The 27,460-nt window shown below is 39.3% G+C and overlaps 1 protein-coding gene across 1 annotated transcript; it reads right to left on the bottom strand.

Moving 5' to 3' along the window:
• Positions 1-5,439: 5,439 nt before the first annotated feature.
• Positions 5,440-27,449, bottom strand: BEND6 (BEN domain containing 6). Its single transcript, XM_084201763.1, has 9 exons — positions 27,399-27,449; positions 16,332-16,560; positions 16,085-16,230; positions 15,477-15,575; positions 14,939-15,116; positions 13,306-13,523; positions 11,893-12,085; positions 9,931-10,069; positions 5,440-7,391 (listed from the first exon to the last, which is right to left on the bottom strand). Exons 2-9 carry the CDS (start codon positions 16,525-16,527, stop codon positions 7,124-7,126), a joined length of 1,437 nt encoding a protein of 478 aa, XP_084057889.1. The 5' UTR covers positions 16,528-16,560; positions 27,399-27,449; the 3' UTR covers positions 5,440-7,123.
• Between the last annotated feature and the right edge of the window lie 11 nt (positions 27,450-27,460).

Genomic DNA, 27,460 nt, shown 5'->3' with positions numbered 1-27,460 from the left:
GCTTCCGGGGGAGGAGGAGGAAGAGAAGGAGGAGGAAGGGCGGCTATTGGGGCTGGCAGCCGAGGGGCGGGCAGGCGGCAAAATCGCCTCTCCGGGCCCGGCCGCTGTCCCGCTGCCGCGCCTGCTCAGCCGGCAGTGCTCAGCCGCCTCACACGGTGCTCGATCCAGCCCAGGCATCTGCAAAGGTCCTTGGTGAAGATCTTGAGGGAGGCGTTGCCAAGGGCAATGGTGAAGATACAGAATGGTCGTTTCTCCACTCCTCTGCCAGGGCAATCAGTGTAACAGAAGTTTGTCAGTCTGGTCAAGGCTGATGTCCCCTTGCTAAAGCCATACTGACAACTCGATGATTTTCTTGTCCCTGAGAGGCCTGGAAATGGTTCTTGAGGTTTGTTGCTTCTTTACTTTCCCAGAGATCAGGATGAGGCTGACTGCCTGTGGTTTTTCCTGCCTTCCTCCTTCCGGCCCTGCTTGAATATGGAGGTGGCATTTGATTTCCTCCAGCCTAAGGCACCAGTCCCAGACACCGTGATCCATGAAAGATAGTTGGGAGTGATCTCGCCATGACATCTGTCAGCACCCTCAGTGTGTGTTGGTGCATCCTATAAGGCCCCATAGACTTAGCAGGTATATGCCCGCCCAGCTTGCTAATGTATGTATTCCCTGGCTTGATCCTCTCCCACCAAGGGTATATCTTCCTTGGTCCAGCCTTTCCCCCTGATTTTTAGAGCCTGAATTCATGAAGGCTGGTCTTGCTAGTGAAGACTGAGGCATGTACTATGTCACTATATCATCTGTCTCATTTTGCAATGGACCTACCAACATTTTCCTAAGTCTTCCTTTTGTCATCTGTGTATTTATACAAGCCGTTCTTGTTGTCTTTGGCATCCGTAGCTAGATCCAATTCCTGTCATGCTTTATCCTAACTTCATCACTGTATGCTTGAGCAATGTTTCTGTATTTCTCTGAGGTAAGCCATCCTTGCTTCCATGCTTTTTGTATGCTTCCTGTTTGTGTTAGAGTTTGACCAGGAATTCCTTGTTCATCTACACAGGCCTCGTGGCATTTTTGCCTAACTTCCTGTTCACAGGGATGAACTGTTCCCGAGTTTGGAGGAAGTTATCCTCGCATATTAACCAGCTTTCTTGGGCCCCTCTTGCCTCCAGGGCTATATCCCATGGGACTCTTCCAGGCAGATCTTTGAAGACACCAAAATTCACTCTCCAGAATGATGAGCCTGCTTTTTATTCTTCACACTCCCCTCAGGATCCGGAGCTCCACCATCTTGTGCTCACTGTAGCCAAGGTTGCCTGGAGCTTTGTATTTCCCACAATCCCTTCCTGGCTATAGGTCCAACAAACATTGCTCATTATTGGTCCTTGTTGACTCCTTTATGACTTGAAAGAAGTTACTAGAAACCTCCTGGATTGCTTATGTACTGCTACATTGTCCCTCCAGCTAATAATCTGAATGTTGAACTCCCACATTAGGACCAGGGAGTCCCACAATAGGACCAGCAAACACAAGGCTGCTCCTATCTAGAAAAGGACTGGGAGATTTCTCCATTATGGTGTCTCATAGACATTTCTTTGCTTACATTCAAGAACCGAAGGTGACCTCTCCTAAGCTCCATCTTCTTGATTTTGTGTTCTGTTCCTGCCATATCACCTTATGCTCTTTGCTTTTTTCTCTGTCCATCAATCCGCCCCAAGGTTGCTGGTTACTCTCTCAATTCTTAGTTTTAATCTCTGCTTATGTGGTCATGATCCTACTGCTAAAAATAGCTTTGCCCTGCTTAGTGAGGTGGATCTCATCTCTGTCAAGCAGAACATGATTTGCAAGCAGGGTCTCATGGTCATACAGCTCAAATCCTTTTCACCAACACAGCTTCTGCCAGCAAGTATTGACTTGTCCTGTCAGTGCCCCCTCACTGCCAGGATTGAGAAAACATCACTCCGACCCCCACACCCATGATTCTTGCTATTTATCTGCTACTGCTCTCCTGCTTCTTTTTGCCACCCAAAGTAAAAGTCATTGTGAATCATCTTTGCTCAATGCCTTGGGTTTGAGTAAGCTGAACAGTGTAAATGTCATCTGTGAGTTGTGTGTCAGTATAAAAGAGCTGCTTGCACACACTTTCACTGGTGAGTGCTTATCAAATTCTGTAAACACAGGAGAGAATGGACTCAAGGTTGCATGTTAAATTTTGGTGTAATGCAAGAGAATAAACAACTATCAGCAATACCATATCACATACTGTAAGGATCAATTAGTGCACTTATTTTTCTTGAAAACACAGTTACTACTGTTAGTTTTAAGCCTCTTTCCATATGAATGTACAAACAGCTTTATGATAGAAGACAGACATACTGAGCTGCTAGTTGTATCTACTAGTTATATACTCATTAACAGCTGTATGACTTAATCACTCTTGTTAGAGTGTATAAACAGTCACTTGTCTACTTTTATTTCATTATTAAGATAATGGAAACCTGACTGCCTCATGGAAAGTCATTGTTGCTGCCTAAAGTTTAATAGTTTGTATTTGTCTCTTGAATTTGCTCACAGAACGTTGACACAGTCATTCTGTTTGTAGCTTGCATTTGCACTTGATAACTTTTGATTCTTGAGAACAGATAATACGATGACCTGTAGTAAAAAGTTGCTAGGGCAGCATGGTGGAATTATATTTCCAAACTCTGAGACCCTATGCAAATGATGCTCATTTAAATATTAATTTTTCAGTAGTCATTCATGTAAATGTAAAACTGTTGCAATGACCAGTCCAAATTTCCTCCTTGTATATAAACAATACAGTTAAGAAAAAAAAATAGTAAGGGAGTTGCCATGCAATAATTTCCAATATGGTAACAAAACTCTGAATTCCAAAATTTGTGTATTTCGTCTGATTCCTGTGAAAGAGCAGTTGTCAGGCTTTGGGCCAGCTTAGGAATGTTCTTATGCAGATTTTGTTGGGGAGGGTAGGGGAGGTGAGGTAAGGAGAAGTAGGGGTTTTTGTGAGATCTTCATAAGATCTCCAAGTCCAAATCTCAAATGAAGTTTAGATATCACATAAGATGTGGAAGCTGTTTCAGTGCAGACAATGTTTATAAATGCTCTCTAGCAACTAATTCCACATATTTACTATATGCCCTTAATTATAGAGTAGGTTTAGATAAAATATTATTAGGAAGAAATTCCTTGCTGTGAGGGTGCTAAGGCACTGGAACAGGTTGCCCAGAAAAATTGTGGATGTTCTATCCATGGAAGTGTTCAAAGCCAGGTTGGATGGGGCTTTGAGCAGCCTGGTGTAGTGGAAGATGTCTCTGCTCATGACAGGGGGGGTTGGCACTAAATGATCTTTAAGGTCCTTTCCAACTTGAACAATTCTATGATTCTAATTCAAATATATTTCAACATTTTTCTTCTCTCCTTGCTCCCTTAAATGAAACACTGATTGCTTTTATAACCATTGATTTCCCTCTTGTATCAACATGGCATACTGCCATTTACTCTTGGTCTAGAAAATTTAGATATCTGGTTGGTTTTACTCCTATCTATGTACCCTAATAACAGGGACCATAATCTCAACATGCATTAAACTCCCTGATTCATTCAACAGTATAATTTTCCGGTAGGGTTTGTATCCAGGTCTTCACATATCTCAATATTCTTCCCACCTTAGAAAACAAATGCTCTTCTGAGCACTTCATGACAAACAGCTACCAAAATTTTTTCCACTCTAACCTTCGAATTCAATCTAATGTGCAGTAATAGAAATAAATAGTTCAAATTATTAGTTTTAGTATTGCTTACCTTTTCAGTAGAAAATCTCCAGTTACTAATTACCATACAGTCTAATACCATTACAGCTTCTGTAGCAGCCATCAGTCTTCTCTCATTCTGAGGACTGCAGATAATGTGCCCTCTGTTGCTCATATTAGAATTTTACACTTTGGAACACAACACATTTACCTATAGCAAATTAATTTTTATTTTAATGCAAATTTTGGGAGAAGCAGAACTACGCTGGTCTGATGTCCCTTTCTACTCCTTCTGAAGTTTCTAATCTGTGATTATCTAGTCTTCAATTTTGTATTCTCTGAGTTTGTCAGGGTAAATTTTTTCAATTTTGAAAAAACCAGTTTTATTTTGTACCTTTCTGGTCACACTGTAAGATATGGCCCTTTTGTTAATGGTATAGCTGTGTAACAGCTATTTATCTCCTGCCATCTGGTGGGATAACATTGTTTCTATACTTTAGTAAGGGGAAGGAATGGTCTTTTTGCAGCTGGATCACTTTTTATCCTTTGTTACAACATTAAAATATCTCCTTTCCTTTGTTGTTCCTTTTTTCCAGAATACCCCCACCTATCTCCCTGGCCCATGCCTGGGAGCAGCAGGTCCTCCACCACCATGAAACTCCTCCTACACTTTTTGTGGTGAGCTGCCAGCCCCACTGTTTTTCCTTTGACAACTCACCAAGACAGCAGAATAGAAAAGCACTAAGAGCAGTGGGATCTGCAGTGCTGCACCAGCCACAGGGAGAGCAGCTGCTCACCTTCAGTTCCCCCTCCCTGCCCAAGGGCTGCAACACCTCCCGAAGGGCAGAGCAGCTGCAGCTGTGCCACAGCAGCTGGGACAGCTTTAAGGTTAGAGTGCCCTTGTAAGGTGGTCCAGCTCCTTCCCCTGTCACCATGATATTTTCTGAAAAATCCCTTCACCAGGATTTCTTCTGGGAAGCTTCAGCTTCTCCCTGTTTTGCTGCTTTGGAATGTGATTTGGAGATTGTTTATCCAGCATGTGAATTGTTTTAATTTGATGACCAATTGTGGTCCAGCTGTGTTGAAGCTCTGAGAAGTCACGGGTTTTTCTTTATCATTCTTATTAAGACTTTGGATGTATCCTTTCTCTTTCTTTAGTATAGTTTTAGTATAGCATATAACAACATAACATAACACAACACATACACAACATAATATAATATGATAATATGTTACCTTCTGATAACATGGAGTCAAATTCTCATCTCTCACCTTGTCCTGGGGACCTCACAAACATCACACTTCCCCAGGTAAAATGATGAGCTTTACAGAAGCTGGCTTCAGAACAGTTATTAAAGAGAAAGAAAAACCCCAACCTTGTATGTCAGAGTGTACCACAGAGGTGATGTAAGAAAAGGCCCATTAGACAGTGAGGACAATAAAACAGCACTAAGACATAGTAATGTTTCATTTTATTTGATAGAAAGTCGCTTCAAAAATATTGTTAACTATATACACTATTATATATGCTGTACATACAATTACATATACAAAATTTACATAATAGCAAACATCCTTCTATTACATTTTATAGATGGTGGTTAATAGCATGAAATAGAACTAACATATTTCATACCTGCTTTCATCCTGATCTATCTATCCAAGGAATTGTTAGGTGAGAGATGAAAAAGGATAGCAAATCACTTAATTTGTACCCCTGCCCACAAACAGGTCTTCTCCACAGTGCATTCTATTAGTGCCTTGCTCTAGAGCAGTTAGATTTGCAGCATTTCCCTTCAGTGGTATTTGGCTGATAACCTTATCTTCAGATTTTTTTTTCAGTGTTCACCCTCATATTATTTCTAATTTATTTCTGTAACTCAGATGTCCGGAAATCCTCCTTAAATCAAGCTAGATTTCTTCAATATAATGTAATTTCATTTTTCCAATCTGATTCATTAGTTTCTCGTTTGCCATGTCTGAAATAGATTTAGCTAATAGTACTCTCAGTTCTGGGAAGGACACTCAAACAGGAAAGCTATAGTCCCAGGCGTTCTCTCCTTCCCATGTCAGCACACTGGAAACCTGAAATCAGTCAGCAAGGAAAAAAATCATAAAACCACAGGATATGCTGTGTTAGAAGGGACCCATCGGGATCATTGAGTCCAGCTCCTGGCCCTGTGCAGGACACCCCAAGAGTCACCATGTGCCTGAGAGCATTGTCCAAACACTTCTTAAACTCTGCCAAGTTTGGTGCTGTGACCACTGCCCTGCGAAGCCTGTATCTTCCACTCCTCCTCCTAAGGCTGTTACAGGGTTTGTATGACTGCCAGCTGCTTCCTGGAAGAAGTGCTGTCAGATCTCAAGGGCAACTGCCCAGATACTGGGATTTTTCTGGTCCTTGTCCCATGAGGAATATTCTGCCTGTCCACTTTAAGTAAGGGGTAGTGTACCAAAATCAAAACATGGGGAGTAGAAGCTGGCAACTCTGCCCTTTACTAGTTGCTTCCACTGAGTGTCCTCTATTTCCCCACTGAAAGGACCAGGCACCCTTATCCTATGGACCTAATGGTCAGGGAAGAAGAGGGAGTAAGAGCTGCCAAACCAGCAGAGTACCAGCAGCAGAATCCCTGTAAGAGAATGGCTTCCATAACTAAACAGGCTCTCCTGGAGGACTCTTCCCTGAGCTACAAAGGAACATGGCTTCTTCCATTGTCTTTCTACTTTGAGAGGTCAAAAAGTACCTGCTTCTTTCCTGTGGATACCTTGAAAGTTATAGTTTAATTGGCCTAGAAAAGTTACTTTGTTTTCCAAGTTAGTAGCAGCCTTAAATATCTATTTCATTTCTTCCTCTCTGCTCATGTCGCCCTGTGCTTTGTACTCCTGTGCTGGCCACAGTCTTCATTTCACTAGGAGATCTTTCTATTTTCTCTCCATATCTCTATACCTTTTTTGCATTAATAAACAATAACTTTCTTTGATCAGTTCAGCAGCTTTCCCTCAGCTGTCAAGGTGAAAGCAAGGGGAATTATGGTTCCTCATATATGTATTTTTTGGTAGTACTTTAAATAATGTTTTTGTCTAACTAAGGGGGACTCTACTTGTAGTCTTCAGTACGAGTTTTAATTACTGCATAACATGCATATATCTTATAACATCTTAAATTCAAATATATTAATATGCCTTCAATTTTTTTCTAGTCTATGGGATTTTCATTTGTCTGAGAAAAAAGTTCTCAGGCTTCTATCTCTGCCCGCTGTTGGACACTACCATATATCTAGTACAATTGAGATATTATTTCTTTTTTATTTTATACTGCTTCTTAATCTCTGTTGAGCACATGAGCTGGAATGAAACACCTGTTATTCCTTGTCTGAATTCCTGAGATCCTGTCCACAACCCTGGTTGGGAGAGGGCGCTGGTGAGCTGCTGGCGAGTTGAGACTCCACCTTAGAAGAAGTGGGTTTGGGGCACTCCCGCTGACCTTCTGGGGTGGGAGGTGGAGGAGTCAGGCAGCTGCCACTTTGCTGAAGTTGTGCATTAGCAGCTGGTGAATCATCATCCTGCTGGTCTGGTGTACAAGGAGGAACAGCCAAAGAGATGATGCCCTGAGGAGCAGCTGTTGAACCACTGTTGAGACAATTTATAACTAAGTTTGAGATATTAACATTAAATGTGCAATTAGTACTGTTCTTAGTTTCCAAGCTGCAGAGATTGTTTATTAGCTAGTTAAATAGGTTTCTTCACTGTCACATTGCCCTTTTCCTTGTTTCACTTCAGGTTCATGGAAATTTGAGATGGAAATTTGTCTGTCTCATTGGATTTGTTTCCATATTTTTTTCTCTTGGACTATAATTCTACTCTGGGGAAAGGTGGAGGAGGTGAGTAAGGAGGAAATACCAGCAAGGGAGAAAATAAAAGCTGCAGCAACACCAGTTTTCAAAGTTAGTAACTTTTCTGGATAAATGGTTACTAAAGGTCCTGCACAACAGAATTTTCTCTACCCCTCTCGTACTTCATTGCTGGAAGGTAGATTGAAGGAGTAGCAGTGAGATTATGAGCACTTTTAAATTGTTTTACTTTTCTTACAGAGAATCTGTGTCATCTGAGTTAATGGAGTCACCAAATTATCTCGATTACTTAGATGGTGCTTAACTGCTTTGACAGCGAGGGAATGCTTAACAGATGTAAAAAAAATTCATTATAAATGCATCAGTTCAAATGACACTATTCAGGCAATATCTGAATTGGTTGCAATGGATGTTGGCCTGGATTTTACATAAGCACTGATTGATAACAGACATAAGGACATTTTTAAAATATTAAAAGGGCATTTTAAAAATATTTGGTTTAAATTGGAAGGTCCATGGACAATATTAAATAACAACCCAGAAGTGTTTTAGTATAGTCAAGGTCTTCCTATCAAGGCTTCAGGAATACTGTGTACATTAGAAGACTCAAGAATTAGCAAAATGTATGGATCCACCTAATGAAGATAAAGATTTAAAATATTTAAGATTTTCATATTTTCAAAGAAGACAAAATCCTTGATTCTGTGCTGTTATTTTTCATGTCTGTGTTAAGGACAAGGAAAAACACTGCAGTGAATAATTGCATACTGTATATTACAAATACACAGGACCTTTAATTTATGAAGTCTTCTCATCTCTAGGAGAAAAGCATTAACCTTGTAAACTTCATTTTTGCCAGGCTGGTGCATTTGTTTATTATTTCCAGATGGAAAAACCTGTGTATGTGGATTTTCCTAACAGATATTCTGTAGGTATTTATTAAGTAATAATTCACAGACCACTGGTGGTCCATGGAGTACTACCAGATGGCTTAGAAAGGAATTTTAGAAGCAAAGCACTACTACTTTTCAAACGTTTGTATCACAACATAGACAAGTATCTTGGGGTGCTTCTTATTTGTTGTTATTGTTGTTGGGGTTTTTTTTGTTTTGCCTTTTTTTCTTATGAAGTGTCTTACAGTTGCAAATTTGGATTTTAAAAGCATGCAGGAGATAAGTGAACCAAGAAGAAGAAATATGCTACTTCAGTATAGAAAGTCTGAGTAAGGACAAATCTCTTTTCCCTGTCACCCTATTTTAATCTCTTGTCCTGTTCCTTGCTCATTTCTTATCGGGTTTTTGAGAGAGGCTGAGTCAGCTGAGCCTGTTTAGGCTCAAGAAGGCTCAAGCTGATCTTATTTGTGTGCACTACTGTCTCTGATGGGAGAGTGTAAACTAGATGGAGGCTCAGCTCAGTGGGGCCCAGTAGCAGAACCAGAAGCAATGGGCAGAAATGGAAGCTCAGGAGGTCCTGTGTGAACATCACCAACACCGTGAGGGTGGCGGGGCAGTGGCGCAGGGTGCCCGGAGAGGCGGTGGAGTCTCCACCTTTGCAGATAGCCAACCAAACTGTGCCTGGCTCTGAGCAACTGGGCTGGGTGACTCTGCTTAGAGCAGCAGGGGCTGGACCAGCCAACCTGCAGAGGTGCCTTCCAGCTCTACCCTTCTGTGATATGTGCATTTGGTATTTGTGGAAACAGTACTGTGCAAATAGCTGACTTCACCGACTGTAGCCATGAGTTTGGTAATTTTGTATTAGTTTCATTCATAAGGCAAAAATGCCCCTAATAGGTAAGATGTTATTTAATAATTCCTCTGACCCAATAATTTAGACTCTTTTGGCAGTAAAGGATTGTCAGCTTAGCTCACCTCTTATAAATATATACCACAGAGGTGGGATTTTCCCTATATTCATTTGTGGGTTGATTGGGATACAACAGGTGAGATGAAAATGGAATTGACTTGCCCATGGTGAGCCAGAGAATAATAAGAAATGTAAATAATGTCAAATCTAAAATAGACATATTCAGCAAAGCAACTCCATGTGTTTACTTCTGTTTTCTCTACCTATAATTTAATAGTCTTGTGCTGCTTTGTCTGGCACCAATAACTATTTTTGTGCAGTAATGTTAAGCTGGACTGCTTCTTTATTATGTGCTTTTTGTACAAGGTTATGGAAATATTTACTGGCTTGGTAGTGCATATACCAAGTAGGTAAATAAGTATTGTTACCTGAATTTTAAGACTGCTTTTAGATTTTATTACTATGAAGTAATATGCAAAATTACACAGTACAGGCCTTTTTTTAATGTGACTTACCAGAAGCTGTGTTTCTGAAAAGCACCTGAGTTAAGGTCTTTGCTTAAAATTGGCTTCTTGGTGCAATTGTTCAGTTTTTGTCCCATCATTCGCCTAATTAAAGCATCATCTGTGTTTGGAAACAACTGTTTGGTGATTCCTGCAAAATAAAGAGATGATATATATATTTATATATATACATTGGACCCTCCAAATAAGGGAAACAAGAAATGTGATATAAAATATATTTCTTGCATCTTTTAAAGTTCCAGCTACTTCAGCTTCCACTCTAGTTACTTCACAATCTTTACAAACTCCTTCATAGATTTTACACACCTCCTGTTTTCCTTTGTGCCTTCCACAATGATACCTGCTCTTGGCAGACTCAGAAGGAACTCCAGGGCCACAAGGGCTTCTGTAGTGAGTGATTTGTGCTGCTAATCATCTGTCCTTATGTTCTGTCCTCGATCAGAGTCCTTTTCCCATCCTCGTCAGTCCTTATGACTCTGAATCTTACTTTTTTTTTCCTCATTACTTTTCATTTGCAGGTGATGTCACTTTTTCTAAAAATTTCCCTTCTGTTTTGCCTGGCTACATTTTTTGAATGCAATAATAACACGACTCAACATGAGCAATGTGATTCCTGCTCCCTTCTTTTCCATCATCTTCCCTGCCCTTTAATTTCATTTTATTTTGAAGTCCTACAATTTCCATCTTCTTTAAATAATCTGATTTACTAACTCATTTTCTACAGTCCTAGAACTCCCAAACTTCCTTCTCATTTTTCTTTTTCTCTTGTATAATGTTCACACTTTTCTGTTTAAATTTCAGAGTATTTTTTTCTACTTTAACAAAGTTCTTTGATTTCTTTATAAGCTTTGTCACTGAATTCTCCACAACATGTTGTATTCCATTCTCTGATTACCTTCTCTGATTCCCTTTTCACTTCTGCTTAGGCCCTAGTAGGATTCAGAATCATTAAGATTGAATAAAACTATTATGATTGAGTCCAACCATTTTTCTCATCCCATTAAATATATATTATATACTATTACCACATTTTTCTTAAATGTCATTCCAAAACTGTCTCATCTTACTGCCTCTAAATATATTTTTACCGTCCTACACACTCTTTCCTTTTATGTCTCTTGACTTTGGGCTTTTATTTTTCTAACACGGTTCTTAAGAAAAAAGAGTTTTTGCAACTGATAACTTTTGAAACTGCTGGCAAACTTCAATGAAACTGTACTAAGGTACAGGAACTGGAGCTAAACTGAGAAGGGAACCAAGACAACTGCAAAGTCCAAGGGAATGGCAATGGGGGAGGAATTATGTTACAGTAATTAAGGCTATATTGTTCTAGTATTTAGTTCTAGGCGTGAATCCAATTAAAATTTGGCTTCATATGCTCACAAGATTCTGGTTTTTTTAAAGCTAATACTTCCATCTGAAATTATTTTCTGTCCTATTCACCAAATATTTTCTGCTCTAAACCTCAGCATAAATCAAATTTTGTTTGTTTCTCTGACCACTATTTCTGTCTTCTATACAGTCTCATTTTGCCTCTAGCGCTATTTGAAATGTCAGAACTCATAACATTCACTAAACTTCAGAACACAACAGACATAATTTAAAATTTGATCCAAGCGTGTCCTCTTTTTGCCTTCCCTTATCTGTTATCATCATGCTCCAAGTTTGAGTATTGCAGGTTAACCTTGCAAGGGCTAAAACAATTTACAGTACCACTGGTCCTGAGCAGTCACCTGAATAAAACCCACAGAATTCACACAATAGAAATATTACTACATAGCATTTCACTGGCAGTATTTTTAACAGATGCTTTTAAAAAGCATGTAGCTGAAGAAGGAAACAGGAAGCAGCTCATCACCTGAGTAGACCAGCTGCTAAGCATGACAGCCCCTCCCTCCAAGAAAGCCCCCTGTCAAGTCAGAGCCACGTTGAGTAATGTTAACAAGCCATCACCTATGATTTCCTGAACTTCATTCTGATTCATAGCTGGTTTTGCCGCTTTATCCTTTGAAGAAGAGGACTTTGCACCTGTCAGGCTGTGTGTAGCCATGTATTCATGTGTATAAAGTGCTTGCATCAAGTCGTTTATAAATTTTTGAGGTTTGCTCTTGTTACAAAGTGCAATCTGCCACTTTTCAATCTTGAACTGGAAAACAAAATTGGTCATAGGCATAATTACTGCAGTTCTCTAGAAATTTTATATACTATTACCATCGAAATATCTTTTTTATTTTCTATGCTCAGCATCTGAGACTATACACACATCTTGATTATTTTCCAGAAGGAAGTGTGGGGCAGACTAAGGGCCCCATGCATCCTAGAAAACCCTTCCCCATCCTGATTACTCACTAGCGGAGACAGGACACGTTCAGACATAGCAAAATCCTTCTGCGTGCTCCTCATGCAGGCTGGCTGTGGTCCAGTTCTGGCATGGTTTCTGTACTGCCTTGGTAGCATGGCACTGTGCCCAAGCAAATATTCCTGCCTGTGAGTAGACATGCCCTAAGAACTGTGACATCTGGTCCTGGGCTTTGAGAGTGGCTTCTGCATGCAGCAGAAGAGTTTGAACTCTCCTAATAGGCAATTTTGAGCTACCTCTATCAAGTAAGGCAGGCTGCTCAGAAAATTAGGTCTTTTTATTTCTTTGAAGCTGTTAGGTCAAATTTTGCGGTTTCCAATATGCAGTAAAAACACGCCATGATAATTCTTAACAGACTTCTTTGGATTTTAGCCCTCCATGACAACACACAGGAATGATTTGCATGGATTAGCATGACCCAATGCATAATAATGTTTATGTAAATTGTGAATGCAGACATTAGAATCATTCTTTTGGTTGTGTCTTCATTTTTTTCATGGACAGCCTCCATGCCTTAGATTTCTCAATCATGTTCTGTTATAATTGCAGAGAATAAGGGAACTTCTTTACTCGGTATTTCTGTATACATGTATTTCTAATTAACTGCTAGCCAGTGTCTGGAGAAGAAACATAGCAGCCTCCAATTACAAATTAACAGTATTCATCTTAGATTATCTTTGAAATACTATTATTCCCCTTTGGCATCCAAACAATTCGGCTGGAAGTTATCCCTGGATCTTGGCATTTTCTTCATGCATCCACATTCTGCCCTTAGCCACAGATATGCAAGGTCACTGAATTTAAAGTGAATTTGAGAGCATACAGGACACTGAATAAAAGCTAATGCTTCACATCCAAAGAGGATTCTGCACAAAAGGAGCTCATTAGTTATGTTATCAGTGCAATGATGACAAATTATTTTACTGATGGTTATTTTTTATATTATACTATGGCAGTTAACTTTATACTGTAAAAAGTTTCATGCCTGAAATTGCCTTTTAACTGACCTGTTTTTCAGTCTGTTGCTCCTCATCTTCCACATTCAAAGTTATTGGTGAGCTGGAGTTACTATGCATAGCTGCATAGGAATCTGCTAATGGATTGTGAGATGCCTTCCAAACAGCATGTGGATGCAGACTGGACGTGGATGATGCCACTCCCCCTTTGAGCAGTGCTTCAGCCATCCCTACCAGTTCCTCAAAGTGAGTGACTGCCTGTGGCAACACTGAAATAAGATGAAAAGTGAGGAGTAAAATAGTAATGGAAGCTTTCAGACTCCAATTACATAAACAGGGATATTTTTGCAGTTAGATTCCTGTCAAATACTGCAAAAGACTCAAAGTAGTCAGCAAAGACATTTCAATATACTTCTTTCCTCTTCTCTCAAATGCTTTCCTGCCATTCTGCTGTCCCCCTGCCATGAAGATCTGAGCTCAGTTTCTAGAATAGATCAGTTCAGTGCAAGGCTAAGAGGAATTATTAGTTTATGCCCATCCTGGCACAAAACAGACTATTTCTCTTTTTTCTTTCCACAATCTCAAAACCTCTACAAGTCCATAAAGCTATTGAATATGGGCTAAGTGATGTTTGTTTTTTTTTTCTTTCAAAGAAGTTACACAGACTTCAGAGGCTTTTTCTTTCTTCTTAATCTCTACAGAATATGTTTTAAATAACCTTTCCTCAAAGTAATATTTTCAAATATAAACTTTTATTGCAGCCATTAAGAAGAATCAATGCAAAGCAAAAAAGATGCAAGAGATAACATATCAGCAAGATACAGAATCACTAAATTAAACCAAATACTGTAAAAGTCTAAGATAATTGCTCAGGATGCAGGTAAATTTACTTATATGTGTGAGAAAAGTTATCCAACACAAAGAAAATGTTTACAAATAATATTTTAAAAGGTGGAGATGAATGATTCAAACCAAGATGAATAATGTAGGAAATGCAATCAGGCGGGAAATGAAAATGATAAACAGTTGCAAATCATCTGACAATAAAAAAAAACCAAACAGATACCACCACATTGTCTAGGGATGGTATGGTATAGCTGGCACTAGCGGTTTGAAATTTTGGATTCAGTTTTGGCTGCCTTAGAGTAAGGGATAGGGACAAGCAAGAGGCACTTCTAAGATGATCACTAAGAGATGAAACGTTCATTTACAGAGGAACAAAATTTTTAATCTCTGAGAAAGAATTAAATTTGGTGCATCTGAAACTAACTCAGATTATCAGTAATGAGGAATCACCAAAGTAGTTAGAAATTAAGTAATTTCAGAATAAATGAAATATCAATTGATCAAGAAAGACTGCTAGTAAATAAGGGAGTTGGACTGGACACTGAAGTATTTGAGCTTACCCAATGGTTACACAGCACACAGAAGTGTTCTCTTGGGAACAACTGGCAGGATTTCGACACATTTTTCATTTCTAACTATGATTGCATGGCCTCTGTGTAAGTCAGTAAGTGCTGCTGGAATTAAATGCTGCCATGTATCACAGATTGTGATGCTAATGGTAGGCCTTGATCATGTCAGGTGCTTGAGCATCCATAATTCCCATCCAAATGGCCTCCTATAAATCAAGCTTTTCCTGACCTTCAGGCTTTCCTCTTCATCAAAATACTCCCAACTTTACCTTGAAGCATCACCAGGGACTGCCTTAGGCGGCAGTTTTCTCTCATGGTATCTGTCAGCTTCCTCTTGAGACTTTTAATTTTGGCACATAGTTCTACCTTGGAGAGTTGAAATAAAGGCTCTTCATCATCACTGCTACTTTCACTGTATAGAAAGTTGCTTCCTGAATATGGTTCTCTCTGAAAAAAACCCCAAACAACTGTGATATCTACAGCAACAACAACATAAAATCAAAAGTATCAAAACTAACATTAAAATATCTGGCTAAATAAAAAAATTCTTTTGTACAAACAGACTCAATGCATTTTAATAAAAGCTTTTACCAAACATAGCTGTTAGTATTCTAGTTGAAATTAAAAATGAAATGTCAGTTTAATATATAACTGTTAGGTACCTTTGTCTCTGCTCTCTATTCAACCATTTTCCAAAGCAGCATCTTTTAGAACTGTTAACTTCACTATGGCAAAAATCCTATGCCTCTCTCAAAAATACCTTTCAGACTGCTTTCACTTGATACATTGGTGAAAATGGATGTTTACCTGCTTGTTAATTAAAGATGTTTCAAGTTGACTCAGGATGTTGGCAGGAGCAGATGCCTGCAATGATTTCTTTCTTTTTATATGTTTCATCATCTTCCCCTGTAAAAAGTGCATAACAATGCCTTTGCATTCCTATAGAGCCTTTCATGACAATATTTCATAATATACCATAAGTTTTTGTTCACTGTGCACTTGACATTCTTGGTTTGTAGTTTTAAAAAATGTATCTGTAACTTTGTTAACTTTTATGTTTTCCTTGCCTATATTTTGTCACTGCAGATCTCAGCACAAGGCACACCTCAGAAAACCTGCTCCCTTCCCTTTTTTAAGCACTAGTCCCATTTCTGTCTTATGGGGGAAAATCCAATGGAGCTACAGAGCATCAAAGCCTTGAGTAACACTAATCTCTTGATACAGAAAAGGACAATTCCATTGTCCTAAGTAATTACTCTGACAGTGATTGTGCTGAGGTACCATGTGAAGGCTGCCTGTATTCCTACCTTTACTATACATCCTTTGTGTGTTTTATCATGAAGAATCAATAGTTACAGTCTATTTCATTCCTTTATGGACCTAACAATAAAAGGCACATAAAGACACAAACTCACCTTTTCCTTATCCAGGTCACTGTCCTCACTCTCTGAGAATATCATTTCTATCCTCTTCCTCTTGCCTTTTCCAAGGACTTGTATTTTTGTAATTTCATCTGCTCGTAATATCTTTTGCATCATTTCCACCAGCTCTTGGGGGTCATCTGAAGTGATGGAAAGGAAAAAGGCCAAAGCACAGACAATCAGGCAACTATACCTTAAAAGCAGGTTTCATATCAGACAAATGTTCTGGAACTGCACTCACCACTCATGTACACAACTTTTACCAGGTGCTTTTCTGTCTTTCTTTCTCCCACAGGCCAGTTTACTAGTACGTGCTCATTAGGTTTCAGAAGCCTTTCTAGTTCATTGTCATCACAGGGAAGGTCCTGGATCCATGAAGTCTCTCCAATTTGCAGTGAATTATCATTTACAAAATCAAACAGCGTGAATTTTTTCATTGTTAAGTGGCTTTCTTGTCACACAGATACTTCCTGAAGGGCATCATAGAAAAAATAGCAGTTACTGTAGCATGCCACAGGGATGTTACAAGAACCCTATGAAAAGCCCCAAACAACCCTCCTTTTGCTGGATATTGGTAATTATCTTGTAGGAAAATACCCTAAGGAAGTGAAAACTAGCCAAGCAGTGAGTCGTATCCCCCTTGAAAGGTTGTAGATGGCTGTTTAACACCTGTACATCAGACATTTTCCTCCAAAACAATACACAGAAAGCAGCTTTCACTCACAGAGTCCGTCCTGGCTTTCATATTACTTCTGTGTTCAGTCTGGCTGGGATCTCTACTGTTACAACATTTGTCTCAATAAAATTTTTAGCTCAGCTTCTGACTAAAAGATACAAATGTGATAGAACGTCTCCCTAGAACAGAGAAAAGTGCTAGCTACTCATGTTATTCAGTGGAATGTATGGTTATCATTTCATGGTGAGGAAGACAACTGCAGCCACAGAAAACCAACCCAGAACTATCCAGGACAACTGAGTGGGTGAGGTATGACACATCCTGGCAGTGGAAAACTTGATGCACAAAAGAAGTGACAGGCTAAGGACTGGAAGAGAGCTGGGCTGCTTCATGAAGAATAACAGCAGCAAGGAAAATCCAACCCCAAATATACAGGTAAATCATTTGCCTCATAAAACAATGCTTTTAAAGCAATGTGCTGTTCTGAGGTTTTTAAAGCACTGAATTTCTTTACCAGGAGAATGGAACAAGTCATACTTTGAGCCTTATTTTCCCAATTAGGAGGATAGCTTTTCATGAAAGTATAAATTCTACTGGAAATGTAACCACTTCTTTTAAGTGCTGCCATTATACTCAGAGAAGATATTTTCTACTTTAAAATTATTAAATTGATACATAGAAAATCTGATTTTCAAACCTGAGTATTACCAGCAAACATATGGTCAATTCATAAAGGTGAAACACTTTCACAGAGCTGAAAACTTGTGAATTCCTAGATGTGACAGTGTGATTTGCAATTGACTTGGCCTCAATCAGTCAGAAGCAAATTTAGTGCCTCATGAAGGGGCTGTCAAAAAGGCAACTCAGAGCTAGAAAAGGAGAATTACATGGGGCTATTATGTCAAAGTGAGAATATCTGGCTGCACTGCTCTGTGAAGTAAATGGTTTGCAGAAGCCCAGTTTGCCACTATTCCACATGTCTGTTCTATGGCTCAGCAGAGCCAGCTTTCCATTCAGGGGTGGACTTGTTAATTTGCAAAGGACAGCTGCAGTCTTGTCAACATATTTACTGATATAATGGGGCAAGCAGTATAGATAAGAAATCGCCATTAAAAGGAGTATTAAACCAAACTTTATGCAGAATATGCTTAGTAGTAGGATTGTTAAGTATTACCTCACAGGAGAAAGAAGACTGTGTTTGCAATAATTGACATTATTTTTCTTTAAAGATCAGAAAACATCCATCCCATGCAAATTCTGGAAGAGGAAGGAGCCTGAATATCTCTGTCCAGCATGATTCACTAGAGACCTCATTCTGCCACTGATCCATGCTGGATGGATCCTCATACCACAGACAGGGATCACTCAAATGAATAAACATATAGACAAAACAGAACCCAAAGGAACAAAAGTTCCAGCACTGACATCGCTTTGGACAGGTAAGGTCCAAACTGGAACTGTGTGTTTGTCTAAACAACAAAAAACCAGATTTGAAACAGGTGGACTATGCAATCAGTTGGGCATCAGTATTCTTCCTCCTTTTTCAAAATGCTTTTGAGTATATACTTCACTCAGCTTAACATTTCTCATCTGGCTCAAAGATGTTACTTCTGCCTCTGATCAACGCAGCACAGCAATCTCCACCACCCAGTTCTTTGATTCTCAAATGATGTATTTTGATATTTCCCCCCGTGGCCTTGGCAGCTGTGAGCTACTTCTTTACCCTCCTAAAAGCCCACATAAGAGCCACAGAATTGCAGCAGAGTTAAAGCTGCCAGTGTGCTAAGTCTAACAACTGATTGATTGGCTTCTATATTTTTTTAATGTTTCCCTGCAGTCCTCTAACAGTTTGTCTTTTGTCTCTTCATTTTGTATTAAGACAAATATTCTCTGAGCCATGGGACATTCTCGAGGTCTGAACTTGTACAGGGTTAGCAAGCCAGCCCAGGATTTCCAGAGGTACACTGGATACACAGGCCCTTCACAGCATGCAGGGCAAGTGGTGATCCCCCACATCAGGCACCAGGGCTAGTCACGTACACACTGTGCCAATACCATGTACGTCAGTAGAAAATCCAACAGCTTTTGGAAGGTATCAAACCTGCCTACGTTTTTAAACAGCTTAAGAGAGCCAATGGAAATGTGGACTTCTTGATGTACAGAGTCCATGAGAGTAGCCTGGTGCCACTGGTAGACACTGTGAAGCACATGGACAACAAAATGTCTCACACAGTCTTTACACCCAGCAAGCACCTGGATCCATGAAAATACATCTGGCCTCTTTAAGCTAAGGACAATTTTTACCATGGTCTTGGCAGGACATGGAGCTCAGCAATTTATCTACATTATACATAAAATTCTTCTGAGCTGACAAGAATCTTGCCTGTGGTCAGAGTGGGTTCTAACAGCTAAACCAATTTCACTAAGGCCTTAACAGCTGCCGTATTCTCTCAACATGCTGAGAGAAGGAATATCCTGCTGTTTACAAAGGGACCAAGGCAAGAAAGCAGTTGAGGGACAGCAACAGCAACTGGCCAGGCCCCCTTTTCTCTGCTGCAGCTCTACTGAACCTAAGCCCAACTGCTTGTGTTATGGGTAAAATGATGAAATCGTTACATAGCCAAATGTGAATCATTACATCGGAAGACAGTGTAGTAGTTGCAAGTATTTTTATGTTATGGAGCAATGGCTTCAGCTCCTGCAGTAGACATTAATCAAACTATGTCTTTTCACAGAATTTATTGTGACAATCCATGGGCCCTGGGGATAACACCTAACTGTCTGCTGGCATCATCTCTAGCAGTGATTAAAGGGAATGGAAAGGTAGAACAAAATGTCACTAATAAGGGAGAGGAATAGTGAAACATTTCACTTTCTGGAAGAGAAATCCTGCAGTGTTTTCTCACTCTGACCTCCCACAGGAGTCAATGTGAACCTTGTCAAAGGACTGCTGGAGATGCTACCCTCTAAAATCTTATCTGCCAAAACAAATCAAAGGCAAATTATAATGTATCATCAGAAAACAAACAAAATAACTTGGGGACTGAGATTAACATTAGCAAACTTTTACTGCCTTAAAAGGGAAAGGTTGTCTAGCCACATTTGTCTCAGTCACTGCAGAAAGGGAGGTGATTCATCTTACCCTATGACACGTGTCTAAAAGACAGCAGATGACTTACTATCTGGGAGAGCTTATTTCTCTCCACCAACTACTCAGTTGGTGTGTCTCCTTACAGAAGCTGGCCTGGTCCAACCCATCTTGTATTACCTTTTTATGATTTTGAACAGTAGGATAGATTCCAGCAGAAGTTATAGAGAGCTGAAAGGATGGCATAAACAATCTGTTAAAGTGTATCTGGTTCTCTGTTTTAAATCTGTCTAACATAGTTCTGCAAGTCATCAAGTAAGATTTCTGACACTGAATGCTTTGTTCAGTGGTTCATTTGGAGGAAACATTATCACTTCCAGGCATTACCCTATGTGCAGCTACTAACCACAAAGACATTATATGACCTTTGAAAGCCACTTATGCTTTGTAAGTTATTTAATTCTGCTATATGCTCCGTTTGAAAACACTACTGATTTGAGTAATACTGAAATGGAAATTTACAATTTTTCACTATTCTAGGTCATTTGTAGAAGGGAAAAAAGAAAAAGGAAGGAGCCAAATAATTTCAAAGTTCTGCAGAGGAAACATTAATTGGACTCTTAATTTTTACAAACATGTTAACACCTCACATACTACACAAATGCTATAAATTGGTAATCGTTGATATTGTTACTAAGCAACACAAAAAGCCAAAACAAAACAAACCAAAACCACACCAGAAACCCCAAAGCCACCAAAAATCCACAAAGGTCACTTAAAGACATGTCTCACCCTTTGTGACACAGTCTGTTCCATTCAGACAGAGAACTGGCAGATGGCATGCTGAGATCATTACCTCTCTTTTCTTTCAGTAAACACAGTGCAAAGTGTTACAAGTTTACAAGGTGAGATTGTGTACCCACTTGATGAGTGATTCTGTTGGCTTAAAACAAGGTTTTGACACTGGTTTCAGCAAACCAAGGAACCAAGTACCACAGATCAAGGAACCACAACCATGTACCACAGATCCATAATTATGGTAAATGGTCAGGCTTGCTACAGAGTTGCCTTAAGCTAGTGAAGAACTGATGAGACTGGTTGAGAAAAACATGAGATGTGCCCCTGCCTATCTTAGAACTGGCTCGAGCAAGGTGTAAGGACTGAACGGCGACTGGGTGGAAGCCTCAGAGAAGCTGCAGAGAAAACCTGCCCCTCTCTATCAGCCACTCTGCATAAGCAGCCTTGTTATAAATGTAGTCCTTTAAGGAGACAAAGATGTACTCAAAGACTTTATAGTGAAGGTCAGACAGCCTTTATTGCCACCTCAGCAGGTGGAGGAGGACCAAAGTGTTTATTCTACCTTTTGTGTCAACTATAAATTCTGACTGAAAATAACCAAGACACTCATTAAGCCCTATTTGCATATTAACTTCTACATCCTGCAAATGAAGAGAAATGAAAACACACCTTACATGTACAATCATAACACCTATGACATAAAGGAAGGGAGGGTTTGGGGCAAAGAAAGAAAAAAGGAGAGAGGGGGAAACACCTCTGCTTACTTGGGATCGGTTGATGGACTGTCCTCCTCCCCTGAAGGGATGCCTCTGGGTGAGCTTTGTGCTTTCAGTGCATTATAAAGACCTGGGAATGTTTTTATATTTCTATCTATATGTCAGTAATAGAGCTCTGTTACTATCACCTGCTGTAGTGATATACTGTAGCTAGTGCAATCCTATCACCAGCAATCCTGAACCTGCTTTCCTATTATTTCAGGAAACTATACTTTTTGTGAATCTGGACTATGAAAGTTTTTATTGAACTCAGATCTATAGTATTGAACTGATAAACTGCACTATTTGCAAGTCTGTGATCATACAATTTCTTACTGAACTCAACCAAGCTGGTAATGCTTAATCAGTTCTAATCAGAAGCTAAGCCCAGCTGCATCCAACCCATCTTATTTCTGAGGCCCAGGTGGAATGCAAGGGGATTTATTTCAGGCCAAATATCTAGCTTGAATGCCATATATAATAAATACATAATAAAGCTAACATTTTATTATGTACTAACATTTTATATTATTTACCCTCTGGGTTCAGCCTTCAATTATCCCAGTTTTCCTTCAGAAAAAAGCTAAACCAAAACGCAAACTTAACTGCTCTTAAAATAAATCTACCTCATAAAAACCTATTTATTTCCAATTTAGCATGATAAGTGGTAGTGACACATTTGGGTTGTGTTATTTAGACTGTCACATTTTACATTGAAGTTGTCAGAATATTAAATACAATGTTGATTAAAAACTTGGGCTGCACTGAAATCTCAAAGTTCCCAATTGCAAGTGTATGATGGAAAACATGACCATATTTAAATAAGTTATATGCCCTGTTGTAGGTTCTAATCTTTTTTACCTGAAACCAGTGTAACATTTACTAATGAATTCAGTCAGAATACAAAAGTATGTTAGTGCTCAAAAGATTTACAGTGTAATATCTTAGTCATTTCTGGGAAAAGATAATTCAAAAGCACAAATCTGCTGCTCTCAGCTGAGAAATATAGAGTACAGATTTTCCAGAATCATCAGTCTCACTGTGTTCCAAATTCAGCTGGGAATCTGGGAGAGCATCTATCAGAACACTACTGCAACTCTTAAGACTCTAAATGCACAGAGATGATCCCACTTGCCTTCCACAGGCAGGATAAAACTCTAAGATTTTATTCCTGATATTCAAGAGGTCATTCCCTCACTGAAGATCACTATCCTGGTGTGACTCTCTGTGAAATAACCTGAGATACTTTTCTGAGAAGTGATGCTATTCATGGTAAAGCAGCAGCTCTGGCCTTATTTACCCAGATGGCCTCCTTGACTTTAAAGCCTCAGCAGCATTTACAACTCACAGGATTACACAGAGAACTTGCTGCAAACCTCGTAACCACATTCTAAAATCTGTTGAGTGACCCAAGGAATTCATGAAGCCATTCTTCCTCTTCACAATAGTGCCCTCCTCCCACATTTTAGCAACCTAGGAGTTCTATACAATAATATTAATACCTCAATATGCCGAAGTTCTTTGTAGAACTGTGACTTAAATCAAAAGCTTGATGGAATCTATTGGAAAAACTCTGATTTTTGCATCAAACGATGAATTTTATTTGTTAAATTGAGTGATAGGAAAGGCTGAATAATGAATTTTTAAGCAGGTATATTCAGTATGTCTGGAAGTACTAAATTTTTGTTCTAACCAATCATTTATTCACCTATCAGTGAAACATGGCATTCATTTTAATGGATTTCAAGAGAGGCTAGAAACTTTACTGGGTTTTCAGTACAGGATTCAGTTCTAGATTAAGATGCCTACATTTAAGTGCCACTGGTGCATCAGGTGTTTTAAGCTATTGCTGTAATCACTGGAGATGCAGGGGGCAATTTGGCCCTCTAAGCAGGGGTCTAGCACCACTGTTATTTGCTTGGCCTTCAGCTGCTATTCTAGAAGTACAAATCTCCCACAGTTTTTTTATCACAATTGTCATCCTTTCAGAGATGTCTCAGCCTTGAGCAGCTCCAACAGTCATAACTGTGAAGCCCCTACTCAACACAGTTAAAGCTTCCTGGAGAGCAATTCAGCTTTTTTCAACTGCTGTAGGGTTGAAAAAATTGAATGTAGGGTTCAATTCAGGGGCCTAAAAATAAACACATGGTGCAATCTTAGGTACCATGAGTTATTATGTCAGGCCTCCAGCTGCCTCTTCTGATAGGAACAGACTTCCCACAGGGCTTGGACCCTCTTCTGGGCTTACAGTAGTGGTTGCTAACTCCAGGCACCTCAAATGGCACTAAACACAAATTCAGGGAAATGCATTGTTCTCTGAGCCTCAGTGATTTACCTGACTTTAAATAGGAGCCTAGATATCTCATATGCCTATAAACCATGTAGATTTATTTATCTGTATTTTAATCCCACACTCAGTGAAAGATTCACATTAAGGTAGCAAGATGCCAAGTAAGATGCAGGAAGCTATCTTAATTCTACATGACAGATTAATATCTTTATTAAATAGCTATTTCACAGCTGACAGATGGAGAACTAATACTCACTTCAATTTGCTTGTTTGCAAATGCCATGCACAACAAAATGTATTAATATACAGACCAAGAAATAAATCTCTATTTATTGAACTGGATGAAATACCTATGCTACAGGAGTTTGAATAATCCCAAGAAAGCTCTTTCCATGCAGGTTAATATATTCAAACACTTAGAAGCAATAAGTTGCCTGGAAGAAGGAACAGTCAACATGACTCTGTAAAGTCAAACATTAGCCATGGCTTGGGTAATCCAATGAAACCCATTTTAAGAGCTCCCAAATTATAAACATTAAAGAGCAGTGATGCATCACTTATCTTGTCTAAAGATGTTTATGGGATCATTAGAAAAGTTTGATCGCATGCAAATTTCTGCTGACAAGCAATAATTGTGCATTTGCTCCATGCAACAGCCCAAGCAGTCAAACTTTTCCAAAAAGGCAGAAAAAATATTAGACATACTTTCAAATTGGACTTATTCAAACAAACCCTCTGATAACCTGATATAAGATGTTATAAGAGGATGCACCTTACTCTTTTTACAAGGTAGAAGAAACCCAAAGCATTACTGTTGGTGGCATTCTCCCTTCAACTCTTAAAAGCAAAAAGTGAAATAGTAGCTAGAAAATTCCAGGCTTGATTTTTGGCCAGTATGTAATAACTTAGCAGCATCTTTACTATCTCTACTTCTATGTCTTTACTGGCTGTCATAGGTGAGTGATCATAGTAGAGAAGTCATGCCTGATTAATACTCAAAGTGCTTGCTCTTTAATTCTCTTCCCCAATTTGCTCTGGTTTTGCAGCATTTTGGTAGGCGGGAGGAGAAAAAAAAAATCTGCATTACTATTAAAGGTCATGAGCTAGAAAAAGAGACATAGATATTGTCCTTTTACTCCAGGGAATATTACTTTGACTAAGAGTAATTCTGCACACACTTCAGAGAATTGACAGCAATGTATCTTCCCTGCAAGGATAAAAACCTCAAAACTTTCTAGAGCTATTTTCTCCCTTCCTGTAAAATTAAATGTCTTTTTACTGTATGTAGTTCAACCTAACTTTATGAAGTAATATAAGAGTGGAATGACCAGTGTTGTATATGAGTCTGAAACAATACTTAAACAATTTTTAGTTATATAGTTAAAATACTAATGAAGTGCAATTCCCTCTGGGATGTAAGGCCACATACAGATTGACAGCTGCTACTCTAAACACTGCCAAAAATGAATATAGAATGAATTCCAGCCAAGGACAAAGGGGCACACTGCTGCTGTAATAAAAAAAAGTGCCATAGGAGCTTCAGCAGTATATTTCCATCTAGGCTCAAGAACAGCCTCTCTGTCTACAAAGTCAATTTATGCCTACAGGATTCCTGCTAGCATTTTTCCAGCAACACTATAAGCCATGAGTGTACAACTATATGGCTCATTCTCCATTTGATTTACATTCAGTCTAATAAACAGAGGAAATTCAAATATGCAAGTTGTTTGAGCTGACAAACCCACAAATTAAGGACAATTACCTTTATGTATATAAAGCTGACAAGAATTTGGTTTTACATGGTGTACCTATGACAGCTGCAGATGGCAAAATGTTCCAGCCACGGAGGGGTTTAGCCTGTAGCACTGGAATCACAGAGTTTGGTCTTGGGAAATCATACAACCTTTGAATTTATAGGTCACCTTTTCTTTTCAATGAATCTGAAATAACAGTACACATTTACCTAATTTCAAAGATTTTGTGAGAATTAACTAATGTTAGCATGCCTTTTAACCACACAAAACACTGCATGGAGTAAACAATTTAGCAAGTTTTGCAGAATGAAGATGAATGTAATAAACCTGCTGAATTTAGAACATATCATTTCACATAACAAATTTCTTTTAAATGAGTTGCCTATGTCAAGCCAGCAAATGTTATTCTTTCAACTAAGAAAGAGTTTCATAGGTTTAATCATCTACCAGAAACTCTCACAACATTTTCTATGGTATATTTAAGCTGCTAGTGTAGCACTGATGGCATTGTGTAATCTGTGAGTAGAATAATGAGGGGGAAAGTCAATGATTTCATTGAAAGAAGTTGATAACACTCAGATACTATGTCTTCTGTATTTTATTTGCTTTCCTCTTTGGTTTTGACACTGCTTACTTTGGTTCTTGTTTGATGAGGAAAAACCCAAATATTTTGTTAGGAAGTATTAGATGATTAGAGAACCCTTCTTACCAGTTAAGTAGTCATTTAGGCAGAATATTTCACTCAATTGTAATTAATCAGTACAAACACAGCCCTTAAAGCACACTTACATACCAGTGAAAAGAGATGATCTTACCCTTTCACTCACTCAGCTACTCCTCTGAAATCATTTCATGCATTGTCTCGTATTCTTATGTCCAGATCACCAGATCCAGCATGTGACCTTTTTCCCCTCAGCTCACTGACACAGGGAGTTTTACAGCTGCAAAATGAGCTCTACAAGGCCTCAGTCTGCAGGAGCAGAGGTGCCTTCACAGAGCTGTGGAGTGCCCTTGAATCCCATGGCTCACAGTGGGGGATGCCAGCAGACCTCTGAAGACATGGTTTCTCCACTCAAAATGCCACCACATTTTCTTTTTGCAATTTTTTTTGTCTGTCAGCCTAACCTATGGCACTCAGCTAGAATTCTTTGTTCCTTTTAAAAGGTGTGGCTGAACATCACCTAAATTATCAAGGAATATGCACTGGCCCAGAGACTGTACTGCAATTCTCCAAGCAGGACAAGGGTAAGGGAAGAAAGGATCTCTTTCTTCAGCCTTGCTGGCAAAACTGCTAAGTCAGAACAAGCTATCATGAGAGACCAGCTGAAAGAATATTTGAGGTTAACACTGCCTTTTCTCCCTGCAGGAGGGCTGCTGCTGCTACAGCAAGTTCCCTGTTCAACTCTTACATAAAACTGCAGAAGTTTGACACAATTTCCATGTCGTTTCCCTGCCTCACCAACTTGGGAAAATAGGTAAACTGCATTCAAGAGTAACCGTAACCACAGAAACATCCTCCTGTGCCTTTCCACTTCCAAATATTTGCTGGTCACCTCTTCTCTGTGGGTTATCTGAAGCAGAACTTCCATTTTTGATCCCTCTGACCAAATAATTATCACCACCTCCTCCCTCAGCATTGCTCAAGTGAAAGGCTGCTTCTCACACTGCCACCAAAAGTTCCACCTATGCCAGTGATGTTGTCACTGCTCTGTCTGCCTGTGGTCCCCATCAGAACAAGCATCTGCAGGACCCTACATCCCACCTGCTCACAACCCTGCAAAAGTGCACTCACATTATGAGTACTCTGAAATGGCAGCAGGACCCCCAGCTTATTGCAGAATCAATAACTGCCTTCTTAGATTATAAAACACTTAATTCCACTTCTCAACAACTTCTAACCTCCCATTCCATCCCCTGTGATCACAGTTAGTCTCAAGACTTTGTTACCTTCTTTTACTTCTTCTCTGCAATGACTCCACCTCCAGGATTTCCCTTCTGAGGTCAAATCT

This window comes from Fringilla coelebs (genome assembly GCF_963513975.1).
Source record: "Fringilla coelebs genome assembly, chromosome: 3".
NCBI lineage: Eukaryota > Metazoa > Chordata > Aves > Passeriformes > Fringillidae > Fringilla > Fringilla coelebs.
Note: the sequence above shows the minus strand (reverse complement) of the source record. Positions and strands in the feature narration are given on the sequence as shown.

Coding starts and splice junctions, on each gene's coding strand:
- BEND6 (XM_084201763.1), bottom strand. CDS start 16,527: ATGAAAAAATTCACGCTGTTTGATTTTGTAAATGATAATTCACTGCAA. Junction 13,524..14,938: donor GTCCCTGGTGATGCTTCAAG/GTAAAGTTGGGA, acceptor ATCTTATTTCAG/TGTTGCCACAGGCAGTCACT. Junction 12,086..13,305: donor AGCAACAGACTGAAAAACAG/GTCAGTTAAAAG, acceptor TTTGTTTTCCAG/TTCAAGATTGAAAAGTGGCA.